Below are 14605 nucleotides of genomic sequence, written 5' to 3'. Positions count from 1 at the left end.
CTTTTGAAAAAAAGAAGGGAGATAATTTCTCATTCACTAAGGGACCATTTTATTTCCCAGCAGCCATGTTATCTTCACTCTAAATCTTTTTTTAAAAGATTTATTTATTTCATCTATATGAGTACACTGTAGCTCTCCCCAGACACACCAGAAGAGGGCATTGGATCACATTAGAGATGGTTGTGAGCCACCATGTGGTTGCTGGGAATTGAACTCAGGACCTCTGGAAGAGCAGTCAGTGCTCCCAATCGCTGAGCCATCTCTCCAGCTCTTCACTATAAATCTTATAGCAAGTCCCACTCTCCCTTAGTTTTGACTGCTAGAAGTCTTTTGAGTGGATTGCTACATGCATTCTAGCATGTGAACAAGACTTTGTGGCACAAAATTCATACTTTATTTCACCATTAATCATTTAAAATCCACCTTAGATACTACCTAGAAAACAAGGTATAAATTATTGTGGTTTTTATTTAGGTGAAGTTAGTATTTATTGTGTGAATACTATTTTTTATTTAAAATTTAATTTTTAATGGAAAATAAAAGGTCTGGATTGTGGCTGAGGATGTAGCTTAGTTAGTGGTGCGTTTGCTCACCTTGCACACAGGAGACCATGCATTCTATCACCTGTACAATATAAGCCACAAATGACAGGAAACACTTAGAATCTCAGCACTTAAGGAATAGCAGCAGGAGGATCAGAAGTTCAAGGTCAGCCTCGGCTATGTCATAAGTTCAAGGTCAGCCTCAGCTATGTCATTAGTTCAAGGTCAGCCTCAGCTATGTCATAAGTTCAAGGTCAGCCTGGGATACATGAGACCCTGTCTTAAAAAAAGAAAAAAAAAGCCCAAAAACCTTCACATTGGGAGACTTCTGGGTAGATTAAAGTGTTTAATGTTAACTAACATGTTACTGGTTTTTCCTATTTTAAAGGTACAGTAGACTCAAGCACCGGGGTGCCTTGCCAGCTGAGTCTCCGGACACCCGCAAGGACCCACACAGGATTCCCCACGGGATCCTAAGACCTCTGGTGAGTGGAACACAGCTTCTGCTCCAATCCAATCTCACGGAACCTGAGACTGCATTAACTAGGGAAGCAGACAACCCAGCCTGAGCTGGGGTACAAGTCCCTTCTGGTCCACTTGAGCACAGGGATGCCTTGCCAGTGGAGTCTCCGGACACCCACAAACACCCACACAGGATTCCCCACAGGATCCTAAGACTCCTGGTGGGTGGAACACAACTTCTGCCAGGAGGCAGGTTCGAACACCAGATATCAGGGCACCTTCCCTGCAAGAAGAGAGCTTGCCTGCACAGAATACTCTGACCACTGAAACTAAGGAGAGAGCTAGCCTCCCAGGTCTGCTGAAAGAGGCTAACAGAGTCACCTGAGGAACAAGCTCTAACCAGAGACAACTATAACAGCTAGCTTCAGAGATTACCAGATGGCGAAAGCCAAACGTAAGAATCCTACTAACAGAAATCAAGACCACTCACTATCATCAGAACACAGCACTCCCACCCCACCTAGTCCTGGGTACCCCAACACAACTGATAATCTAGACCCAGATTTAAAAGCATTTCTCATGATGATGGTAGAGGACATCAAGAAGGACTTTAATAACTCACTTAAAGAAATACAGGAGAGCACTGCTAAAGAGTTACAGGTCCTTAAAGAAAAACAGGAAAACACAACCAAACAGGTAGAAGTCCTTAAAGAAAAACAGGAAAACACATCCAAACAGGTGATGGAAATGAACAAAACCATACTAGACCTAAAAAGGGAAGTAGACACAATAAAGAAAACCCAAAGTGAGGCAACGCTGGAGATAGAAACCCTAAGAAAGAAATCTGGAACCATAGATGCAAGCATCAGCAACAGAATACAAGAGATGGAAGAGAGAATCTCAGGTGCAGAAGATTCCATAGAGAACATCTTCACAACAATCAAAGAAAATACAAAATGCAAAAGGATCCGAACTCAAAACATCCAGGAAATACAGGACACAATGAGAACACCAAACCTATGGAAATAGGAGTTAATGAGAATGAAGATTTTCAACTTAAAGGGCCAGCAAATATCTTCAACAAAATGATAGAAGAAAACTTCCCAAACCTAAAGAAAGAGATGCCCATGATCATACAAGAAGCCTACAGAACTCCAAATAGACTGGACCAGAAAAGAAATTCCTCCCGACACATAATAATCAGAACAACAAATGCACTAAATAAAGATAGAATATTAAAAGCAGTAAGGGAGAAAGGTCAAGTAACATATAAAGGCAGGCCTATCAGAATTACACCAGACTTTTCACCAGAGACTATGAAAGCCAGAAGATCCTGGACAGATGTTATACAGACACTAAGAGAACACAAATGCCAGCCCAGGCTACTATACCCGGCCAAACTCTCAATTACCATAGATGGAGAAACCAAAGTATTCCACGACAAAACCAAATTCACACATTATCTTTCCACGAATCCAGCCCTTCAAAGGATAATAACAGAAAAAATAAAAACAATACAAGGACGGAAATCACGCCCTAGAAAAAGAAAGTAATCCCTCAACAAACCAAAAAGACTGCCACAAGAACAGAATGCCAACTCTAACAACAAAAATAAAAGGAAGCAACAATTACTTTTCCTTAATATCTCTTAATATCAATGGACTCAATTCCCCAATAAAAAGACATAGACTAGCAGACTGGCTACACAAACAGGACCCAACATTCTGCTGCTTACAGGAAACCCATCTCAGGGAAAAAGACAGACACTACCTCAGAGTAAAAGGCTGGAAAACAATTTTCCAAGCAAATGCTCTGAAGAAACAAGCTGGAGTAGCCATTCTAATATTGAATGAAATCGACTTCCAACCCAAAGTTAAAAAAAAAAAAAAAAAAAAGACAAGGAGGGACACTTCATACTCATCAAAGGTAAAATCCTCCAAGAGGAACTCTCAATTCTGAATATCTATGCCCCAAATGCAAGGGCAGCCACATTCATTAAAGACACTTTAGTAAAGCTCAAAGCATACATTGCACCTCACACAATAATAGTGGGAGACTTCAACACACCACTTTCATCAATGGACAGATCGTGGAAAAAGAAACTAAACAGGGACACAGTGAAACTAACAGAAGTTATGAAACAAATGGACTTAACTTATCTACAGAACATTTTATCCTAAAACAAAAGGATATACCTTCTTCTCAGCACCTCACGGGACCTTCTCCAAAATTGACCATATAATTGGTCACAAAACAGGTCTCAACGATAAAAATTATTGAAATTGTCCCATGCATCTTATCAGACCACCATGGACTAAGGCTGATCTTCAATAACAACATAAATAATGGAATGCGAACATTCACTTGGAAACTGAATAACACTCTTCTCAATGATACCTTTGTCAAGGATGGAATAATGAAAGAAATTAAAGACTTTTTAGAGTTTAATGAAAATGAAGCCACAACATACCCAAACCTATGGGACACAATGAAAGCATTTCTAAGAGGAAAACTCATAGCTCTGAGTGCCTCCAAAAAGAAACTGGAGAGAGCACACACTAGCAGCTTGACAACACATCTAAAAGATCTAGAACAAAAGGAAGCAAATTCACCCAAGAGGAGTAGATGGCAGGAAATAATCAAACTCAGGGGTGAAATCAACCAAGTGGAAACAAGAAAAACTATTCAAAGAATTAACCAAACGAGGAGTTGGTTCTTTGAGAAAATCAACAAGATAGATAAACCCTTAGCTAGACTCACTAGAGGGCACAGGGACAACATCTTAATTAACAAAATCTGAAATGAAAAGGGAGACATAACAACAGATCCTGAAGAAATCCAAAATACCATCAGATCCTTCTACAAGAGGCTATACTCAACAAAACTTGAAAACCTGGACGAAATGGACAAATTTCTGGACAGATAACAGGTACCAAAATTAAATCAGGATCAAGTTAACGATCTAAACAGTCCCATATCCCCTAAAGAAATAGAAGCAGTCATTAATAGTCTCCCAGTCAAAAAAAGCCCAGGACCAGATGGGTTTAGTGCAGAGTTCTATCAGACCTTCAAAGAAGATCTAATTCCAGTTCTGCACAAACTATTCCACAAAATAGAAGTAGAAGGAACTCTACCCAACTCATTCTATGAAGCCACAATTACTCTGATAACTAAACCACAGAAAGATCCAACAAAGATAGAGAACTTCAGACCAATTTCCCTTATGAATATGGATGCAAAAATACTCAATAAAATTCTCACTAACCGAATCCAAGAACACATTAAAGCAATCATCCATCCTGACCAAGTAGGTTTTATTCCAGGGATGCAGGGATGGTTTAATATACGGAAATCCATCAACATAATTCATTATATAAACAAACTCAAAGAAAAAAACCACATGATCATCTCGTTAGATGCGGAAGAAGCATTCGAAAAGAGCCAACACCCATTCATGATAAAAGTCTTGGAAAGGTCAAGAATTCAAGGCCCATACCTAAACATGATAAAAGCAATCTACAGCAAACCAGTAGACAACATCAAAATAAATGGTGAGAAGCTTGAAGCAATCCCACTAAAACCAGGGACTAGACAAGGCTGCCCACTCTCCCCATACCTATTCAACATTGTACTTGAAGTCCTAGCCAGAGCAATTCGACAACAAAAGGAGATCAAGGGGATAAAAATTGGAAAAGATGAAGTCAAAATATCACTCTTTGCAGATGATATGATAGTATATATGAGTGACCCTAAAAATTCCACCAGAGAACTCCTAAGCCTGATAAACAGCTTCGGTGAAGTAGCTGGATATAAAATTAACTCAAACAAGTCAATGGCCTTTCTCTACACAAAGAATAAACAGGCTGAGAAAGAAATTAGGGAAACAACACCCTTCTTAATAGTCACAAATAATATAAAATACCTTGGCGTGACTCTAACTAAGGAAGTGAAAGATCTGTATAATAAAAACTTCAAGTCTCTGAAGAAAGAAATTAAAGAAGATCTCAGAAGATGGAAAGATCTCCCATGCTCATGGATTGGCAGGATCAACATTGTAAAAATGGCTATCTTGCCAAAAGCAATCTACAGATTCAATGCAATCCCCATCAAAATTCCAACTCAATTCTTCAAGGAATTAGAAAGAGCAATCTACAATTTCATCTGGAATAACAAAAAACCTAGGATAGCAAAAACTCTTCTCAAGGATAAAAGAACCTCTGGTGCAATCACCATGCCTGACCTAAAGCTTTACTACAGAGCAATTGTGATAAAAAAAACTTCATGGTATGGGTATAGTGACAGAGAAGTAGACCAATGGAATAGAATTGAAGACCCAGAAATGAACCCACACACCTATAGTCACTTGATCTTCGACAAGGGAACTAAAACCATCCAGTGGAAGAAAGACAGCATTTTCAACAAATGGTGCTGGCACAACTGGTTGTTATCATGTAGAAGAATGTGAATCGATCCATTCCTATCTCCTTGTACTAAGGTCAAATCTAAGTGGATCAAGGAACTTCACATAAAACCAGAGTCACTGAAATTTATGGAGGAGAAAGTGGGGAAAAGCCTTAAAGATATGGGCACAGGGGAAACAATCCTGAATAGAACAGCAATGGCTTGTGCTGTAAGATCGAGAATTGACAAATGGGACCTCATGAAACTGCAAAGCTTCTGCAAGGCAAAAGACACCGTCAATAAGACAAAAAGACCACCAACAGATTGGGAAAGGATCTTTACCTTTCCCAAATCGGATAGGGGACTAATATCCAATATATATAAAGAACTCAAGAAGGTGGATTCCATAAAATCAAATAACCCCATTAAAAATGGGGCTCAGAACTGAACAAAGAATTCTCACCTGAGGAATACCGAATGGCAGAGAAGCACCTGAAAAAATGTTCAACATCCTTAATCATCAGGGAAATGCAAATCAAAACAACCCTGAGATTCCACCTCACACCAGTCAGAATGGCTAAGATCAAAAATTCAGGTGACAGCAGATGCTGACGAGGATGTGGAGAAAGAGGAACATTCCTCCATTGTTGGTAGGATTTCAAGCTTGTACAACCACTCTGGAAATCAGTCTGGTGGTTCCTTAGAAAATTGGACATAGTATTACCTGAGGATCCAGCAATACCTCTCCTGGGCATATATCCAGAAGTTGTCCCAACCGGTAAGAAGGACACATGCTCCATTATGTTCATAGCAGCCCTATTTATAATAGCCAGAAGCTGGAAAGAACCCAGATGCCCCTCAACAGATGAATGGATACAGAAAATGTGGTACATTTACACAATGGAGTGCTAGTCAGCTATTAAAAAGAATGAATTTATGAAATTCCTAGGCAAATGGATGGACCTGGAGGGCATCATCCTGAGTGAGGTAACACAATCACAAAGGAACTCACACAATATGTATTCACTGATAAGTGGATATTAGCCCAAAACTTAGGATACCCAAGATATAAGATACAATTTGCTAAACACATGAAACTCAAGAATGAAGACTGAAGTGTGAACACTATGCCCCTCCTTAAAATTGGGAACAAAACACCCATGGAAGGAGTCACAGAAACAAAGTTTGGAGCTGTGACAAACGGATGGACCATCTAGAGACTGCCATATCCAGGGATCCACCCCATAATCAGCTTCCAAACGCTGACATCATTGCATACACTAGCAAGATTTTGCTGAAAGGACCCAGATATAACTGTCTCTTGTGAGACTATGCCTGGGCCTAGCAAACACAGAAGTGGATGCTCACAGTCAGCTAGTGGATGGATCACAGGGCTCCCAATGGAGGAGCTAGAGAAAGTACCCAAGGAGCTAAAGGGATCTGCAACCCTATAGGTGGAACAACATTATGAACTAACCAGTACCCCGGAGCTCTTGACTCTAGCTGCATATGTATCAAAAGATGGCCTAGTAGGCCATCACTGGAAAGAGAGGCCCATTGGACTTGCAAACTTTATATGCCCCAGTACAGGGTGACGCCAGGGCCAAAAAATGGGAATGGGTGGGTAGGGAAGTGGGGGGAGGGTATGGGGGACTTTTGGGATAGCATTGGAAATGTAATTGAGGAAAATATGTAATAAAAAATATTTTTTAAAAAAAGGTACAGTAGTGACGTGTGAGGGTCGCAGCCATCACAGCATGAAGCGGGGAGAGAGGAGGAAGAGCAGGAACTCACACGCTGATTCTAAAACACCGTTTTCATCATCCTCTGAAAGCAACGAGAGGAGGGATGCACTAAGATTCATCACCCACAGGTGTCTGAAGGAACAAGAGAGGGCCTACAACTGAACGCAAACTGATTCTTTTCCAGTAGGTTGGGACAGTTATTGCATTCAGCAGTAATTTTCTGTATGTCTGGATACATGCACTCTGAACTTGTCTGTTTAAACCATTGGGATAGCATCAAAATGTCAACCATAGGGTGTAACTAGGACAATCTACCGATTTTCTACAATGATAAGATTTTCAAATTTCTATATTGACTTAGATTTTAACTTGGACAGACATTGACACTTGTTTATAACTTTACTGTAGGGTTTTATCCTCCCTACCTATGGTAGTTTCCTTAAACAATACAATCCAGTCTCATCATTTTAAATATTACCTGTATACTAATGGCTTTCAACTACATTTTTCCCAACCTGATGCTGCCTACTTGACAAAGGTCTTAGAGAACAGATTGTTTTCACAAACGCAGCAAGGAAGCTTGGAGCTCTTGATTTTACCTCATACAGCACAATAAGCCTTTGGTGTAAACATCTATATTCAATGAACTGTTTCCCTACACGCTTGTTTATTGGGCCGATCAAGTCATACAGCTTTCCACGTCACCTGTTGAGCCTTCTCGGTTCTGCCTCCTCAAAGCAGCTTGTCCTCGTCTTGGCTGCTGGCCCTGACGTGGTCATCCACAGTCATCATCACCCAGACTGCTGCTGTATCCTCCCTGCTTCTAGAGTGTCAAACTGTGACACTGTCTCAAGGAAAATCTGTCTGGTGACTCCCCTCCTTCTCCAGGGTCAAAAAGCCTTTTCCAATCTGACCCCCACCCCATCCTCAGGCCCCTTTTTTACTGTACTCTACATCCATGTATTTTTGCTATTTTCTAAGATTTGAACATTCTTTTTTTTTTCTTTTATTAGATATTTTCTTTATTTACATTTCAAATTTTATCCCCTCCAAAAACCTTCCTATCCCATCCCCTTCCCCTTGCTCCCCAACCCACCCACTCCCAGTTCCCTGTCCTGGCATTCCCCTACACTGGAGCATCGAACCTTCACAAGGCCAAGGGCCTCTCCTCTCATTGATGTCCCACAAGGCCATCCTCTGCTACATACACAGCTGGAGCCTTGAGTCCCTCCATGTGTGCTCTTTGGTTGGTGGTTTAGTCCCTGGGAGCTCTGGGGGTACTGGTTGGTTCATCTTGTTCTTTCTATTCCAAGAACTTGCCAGTTTTTGCATTACATCTTTCCACCGCTCCCTCTTTACCCTCAGCCATTGGTTGAGGAACCTTTTCTGACAATGTGAAGGTGACGCCCTCACACCCATATCACATTCTCTTATGTTGTTTGTCTCATCTTTCTCAACCTCTTCAGCCCCGGTAATATTCATTTACCTTTTTTTAATCTGCCGATTCCCATGAATTTGTATGAGGTCTCTAAACGTTCATTCCCCAATAGATCCCTGCTGACTAAGCTGGACCCAGTTTTAATAGCAGGCTGTCTTGTAGGATGAAAAGGTGAAGATATGGCACAGACTGCTTTAATCCATATAAATGAAACACGCTGATCCATAAAATATCTATCCAGAACACCAAAGCACACAACTTAGTATATGTATGAAGTGCTTTTTCTTAGAGTACCATGCCCTGGTGTCTAGTAATTGATACTGATCACCTTTGTTAGAATCTAGTGTATTGCAAATAGGCATTTGAAGTTTATATTTTCCTATAAGAAATGTGCAAATTGTTCAAAAAGCTTCCAATGGTGTAGATTCATGGAGAGGAGGGCAGCAGGAAGGAGCAGGGGACTGGGGGGAGGAGTCTGTGGTGCTAGCGGGCATACATGGTTTGTTAGACTGCTGTTTCATGTAGGAACCATCAATGTAGTGGCAAACTGCATCCCTAAGCCCTCTGACTTCTGTTCTCATGTGCAATCTCCTTGTCACTCAGCACTGTGACTTACTTAGTACCAGCAAGGGCTTTGAATGTAAGAGTCTTAAAAGTCAAAATAGTTATTGTGATGGCACATACAGGCAGAATCCACTGAATAGGCAGAGGCAAGAGGATAATGGCTCCAAGGGCAGGCCAGACTATACATCTAAAGGCTACAAGGATGGCACAAAGGTTAAGAGCACATGCTGTTTGTGCAGGGGGGGCCTGAGTTTGATTTCTATTGCTCACATCCAGTGGCTTACAATCACCTATAACTCCAACTCCATGGAGATTCTACAACCTCTTCTAGTTTCTGTGAGCACTTACACACATAAGCACATAACCATATACAAATGCATGCACACCGACTTAATTTAAAGTGAAAAACATTAGGGTGGACCTAGGCCCCTGACACATAGGTTACAGCTGTGCAGTTTGGTCTCCATGTGGGGTGCCTAAGAGCAGGAGCAGGCAGGGCTGCCTCTGCCTCTGTTGCCTGCCTTCGGATCCCTTCCCCCTGACTGGGATGCCTTGTCCAGCGGCAACAGAAGTCACTTAATCCTACTGCATCTCCATCTGCCCAAGCAGGCTGATATCCATGAGAGGCCTCCCCTTTTCTGATGAGACAGGGAGGAGGGGCATAAGAGGAGGGGAGGGGCGATAGAGGGACTGGGAAGAAAGAAGGGAGGGGAATCTTCAATAAGGATGTAAAGTAAATAAATTAATGAAAAATTTAAAAATAAAATTAAAATTAAAAAAGAATCAAAATAAATACCTTACATATCCCCAAATGTCACTCGGTCCCAATATTTGATCGGATATCAAATATGTGTTGTGAGATGATGAAATAAAATAATCGCTTAATGGATGATTCATATCTTGGTACACGGTTTTACAGTTCTCTTTGAACAGTAGACATTCTGATGAAAACATGTATCTTGCGAAACCTTCGATTGACATCTGCCGCTCACCCTTTACTATACAAAAATAAATAAGAAGGATGCAGATATACCATCAGTCACTTACGACTTTTACATCTCATTTCTTAACCTAGCTGTAGAACATGTTTATAACATTGTAATGTAAAAAAGATATTAATCTACAAATCCTTTTGGGAAATAAATTCTTTTTATCTATGCCTGTGCCTGCATGTGGTTGTCTGTACACACACCACAGTCATGCAGATGCCTGCAGAGGCTGAAAGAGGCACTGGATCACTTGTAGCTATGATGGCTGTGAGCCATCATAGAGGTGCTGGGAATCCAACTCAGATCCTTCAAAAGAGCAGCAAGTGCTCCTAACCACTGAGCCATCTCGCCAGCTTCGAGAAACAGATTTTGTTTGATCATATTAACAGCCAAGCATACATTATTACCTTTGATTTTTGTTTGACTTTGCAAATATATGTGAGTATGTCTGTTATAGAGGGTTGAGCTTCTTTGGATAAGACTCCAGGAGCAGAGCACTGTGATACCAGAACCAGTCCCCTACTAACTCTGGACATCGCCCCAACTCAGCTCGGAAATAAAAAGCTCTGATTAGCTTTCTTTTTGTACTTTATATGGAATGATTCACATAGTGTATTTAGCTTTCTTTTTGTACTTTATATGGAATGATTCACATAGTGTATTTTTTGTTGGTATTCTTAAAAATTTTTAAATTTTTAATTTATGTGCATGTGCACACATCAAAATGTATGTGCACATGAGTACACATATATGCTTTTTAAAGATTTTATTCTATGAGTGTGTGTGTCTGTGTGTGTGTGTATGTGTGTGTGTGTGTGTGTGTATGTGTGTGTGTGTGTATGTGTGTGTGTGTGTTTTGTGGGGTTTGAGAGGCGTGCACATGCGCATCCACGTGTGCTCATGTGTGCATGCCCACATATAGATGTCTGTGAAGGACAAGAGAGGTATCAGGCCCCCAACAGCTGGATTTTCAGGGAATGTGGGTACTAAGACCTTAACTCTGGTTCTCAGCAAGAGCAGCAACTCTAAGCCTCTGAGCCATCTCTGCAGGGGTGTGTGTGTGTGTGTGTGTGTGTGTGTGTGTGTCTGTGTGTCTGTGTGTGTGTGTCTGTGTGTGTGTGTGTCTGTGTGTGTGTGTGTATGTGTGTGTGTATGTGTGTGTGTGTGTGTGTGTGTGTATGTGTGTGTGTGTGTGTGTTTTGTGGGGTTTGAGAGGCGTGCACATGCGCATCCACTTGTGCTCATGTGTGCATGCCCACATATAGATGTCTGTGAAGGACAAGAGAGGTATCAGGCCCCCAACAGGGGAATTTTCAGGGAATGTGGGTACTAAGACCTTAACTCTGGTTCTCAGCAAGAGCAGCAACTCTAAGCCACTGAGCCATCTCTGCAGGGGTGTGTGTGTGTGTGTGAGTGTGTGTGTGTGTCTGTGTGTGTGTGTGTGTGTGTGTGTGTATGTGTGTGTGTGTGTGTGTGTATGTATGTGTGTGTGTGTGTGTGTGTGTGTGTGTTTTAATGCCTGGTTCTCTTTGCTCTCTCTGTGAGATTTATTCCTGTGCCTGCATACAGTGGCATGTGGCTCATTCCCTCAGTTTCCTATAGCGTTTCATCGATGAGTGTGCTACGCCTCACTTGTGCATTCTACCCTTCATGAGCATGTGATGTCATATGAGAAGCTGCCACAACCAGAACTGAGGTACACAACCAATGCACATCCTGAGGAGGGAGCAAACATCTCTGTTCCGTGCAGGATGGACTACAATCACCAATGATCTCTGAAAAATCTGCCAATGTTCTCTGAACGTTTGACCCACTTAATGTGCACCACAAGAATTGACGTGTGCTCTGGATCTGGAATGTCTGTGTCTGGGTTTGTTTACGATGTGACCAGGAGGATGCTGGTTAATCTTTCCCAATGCATGAAAGGTGGTTACCAGAAAGCTCACCCCATGTACAGAGCTTTTAGCTCTGCAAATGTTCAGTGCTATTGTTGCTGTTGACTTGTTCAGCTCAAAAGGAAAGTAGAAAAACACATTTGTTTTAGACTAAAGTTGGGCCTTTCATTTTAGAGTGTTTGACTAACTGGTCCTGTTAATTTAGACTAGAGTTTAGTCCTCAGAAGCCAAGTCAATTTCTAGGAATTAGTCCTTCAGAAGACAAAAAGTGGTACGCATAATATTAATATTAGCTGTGTTACAAAAGGAGAATAAACAGGGGGAAAGAAGCAATAGAAGCTCAAATATAAGTAAAGTGTTATGTAGCCATTAAAACTGATGCATCATGAAAATATAGTGATATAAGTAAAACTAATTTTACAGTGACATATAAATAAATATAGTGATAAAAATATAGTGATATACGTAAGTCATGCAATGTGTATGGCTTTGAATGGAAGTGAAAGACAGCTTTCAAAACACTGTCACTGAAAGAAAAGCAAACTAAAACAAATTCTGCTGTTCCTATTTTAGCCAAAAAATAAAATCTAGAAGAAAACACCTAAAATTTTACACACATACCAACTGTTTCTAAGCCACATAAATAGCAATATTTCAGAACAAAACCACCACACAACGTAACGGTTAATAGTTTGCATTAATTTATTCATTGGATTTGTCTTGCAGTCCTTTTGAACTCTTGAATAATTAAATAAGTGCATTTAATAATGAATAGAAAACAAGGGACTGGGGAGATAGCTCCTTTGGTAGTGTTTGCTGTTCCAACATCAAGACCTGAGGTCAAACTCCAGCACTCATGTTAGAAATAAAAAGGCATGCCTTTAATTCCAGCACTGTGGAGGCAAAGGCAGGAATCCCTGGGGCTTAATTGTCACAAGCCTGGCCAAGCTAGTGACTTCCAGATTCTGTGAGAGACCCCCACCTCAGATAATAAGGGGGCGAAAAAAACAGCAAGGCACCCAACATCAGCCTCTGTATGAACATGCACACACATGAGCACATGCAGTGAAACGATACAGTACAGATCAAAATCATTTCGTGCCGCTTAAAACCTCTAGCTGGAGAGCTCCCAAGATGGCTCAGTAGGCAAAAGAACTTGACAGGCAACCTTGCGTTTCATCCCTGAAACCCACCGTAAAAGGAGAGAAGAGAATAATTATTTTGATTAGTCAATCGACTTGCCAAACCCACACTTAAACCTGTAGAGCCTTCATTCTCCCCTCACACACTAGAGCTTCTATATCTTTTCATAATTATGCAAATATGTAAGTACATTAATATTATAACATTGATAAAAATATACTGGAATTTAAAAAATAAAGGAAAGAAGAGAACCAACTCCAGAAAGCTGTCTTCCTCCACACACATGCTCACACACACACACACACACAAATAAAATATTCTACAAATACTTTCTAAAACTATCAGATTGTAACGAAAATTAATCTCTATGGATTTTGAAAGGCTAATTTGGAACACGTGAGCTGAAATCAGGGAGTTAAGCACTTTGAGGACTGTAAGGTCATTGGCTGAGTCTAAACTGATCTAGTGGTTAAACTGTTAATGTAGAATTCTTGACTGCTTATGACATCATCTACAATGGGTAAGAATTCAGAAGTTGAAAGGAGAGCAGTGCCCAAATTAAATGGAAATACAGCCCCGTAATGTCAATCGCTACCCTTTTGTATATGTAATTTACCACCCAGAGATAACAGGGCCAGTGTGACTCTTTTATAATGTTCACTAAGTCAATGCTACTGAAAGTACTCATCTGCAAATGACTGTTTCTAACCGACAGCAGCATAAAGGGTTTCAGCCAGACCATCCATCAACTCTCAACATCCTTAGAGAAAGCTCGCTATTAGAAAAAGACTAAAAGGTCAGCCGAACTTTCCAGCTCGTGCAGGTGACAGAGCTGTTAGCTGCTTTACCCACTGATGCAAGCTCTGTATGTTTTTACAAAGGCGGCAAAGGTCAACAGTGTTCAGGCCAACCTGGGGCTAGTAAGGTCCTTCATCATGTCAGTGCCGCGTGCACCATCCTCCCAATATGCACAGTGTTGTCCTAAAGCTCCAGCCCTAACTCTGGCCTACATGGTCCTCCATGATTTGCCTCTGCCTGTCTGTGAAACTCCCCTCCCCCTCATGCCTCAAGTTCTAACCACCCTCATCAGGGTAGATTCTCCTTGAAGTAAGATGGCAATTAACACAGACTCTCTCAACCAGTCAACATGCAGAGAATAAGAGATTGTGGTGTTCCCCAGTCCTAAATAGGATCTACATATCACACTGATCTCCAGAAGGCTCAGGGATCTTTGGGAAAGAAGGGATGGGAAGATTATCAGAGCCAGGAGTGGTAGTTGACATCAAGAAAAGACCGTCGTTCCCCCCCACCCCCCCCCGCCAGGCACAAGGCAGCTATATATGTGAGCTCATGCCATTCAGTAAGCTCACTGCCACAAACTCCCATTCTTCTGACACACACACATTATGACAAACTGCCCTGCCAC

At 41.2% G+C, this 14605-nt stretch overlaps 1 protein-coding gene across 2 annotated transcripts in view; it reads right to left on the bottom strand.

Annotated features, from left to right (window-relative positions):
• Plcz1 (phospholipase C zeta 1) overlaps nt 1–14605 on the bottom strand; it is a 58973-nt gene that overhangs the window by 30860 nt on the left and 13508 nt on the right. For both annotated transcript variants that reach the window (XM_021165691.3, XM_021165689.3), the window contains one exon: nt 9949–10150. In XM_021165691.3, coding sequence (XP_021021350.1) covers nt 9949–10150 — 202 coding nt within the window. The remainder of the gene's footprint in view (nt 1–9948; nt 10151–14605) is intronic.

Source organism: Mus caroli, unplaced genomic scaffold (genome assembly GCF_978045245.1).
Source record: "Mus caroli unplaced genomic scaffold, Mus_caroli_1 scaffold_7, whole genome shotgun sequence".
Lineage (NCBI taxonomy): Eukaryota > Metazoa > Chordata > Mammalia > Rodentia > Muridae > Mus > Mus caroli.
Note: the sequence above shows the minus strand (reverse complement) of the source record. Positions and strands in the feature narration are given on the sequence as shown.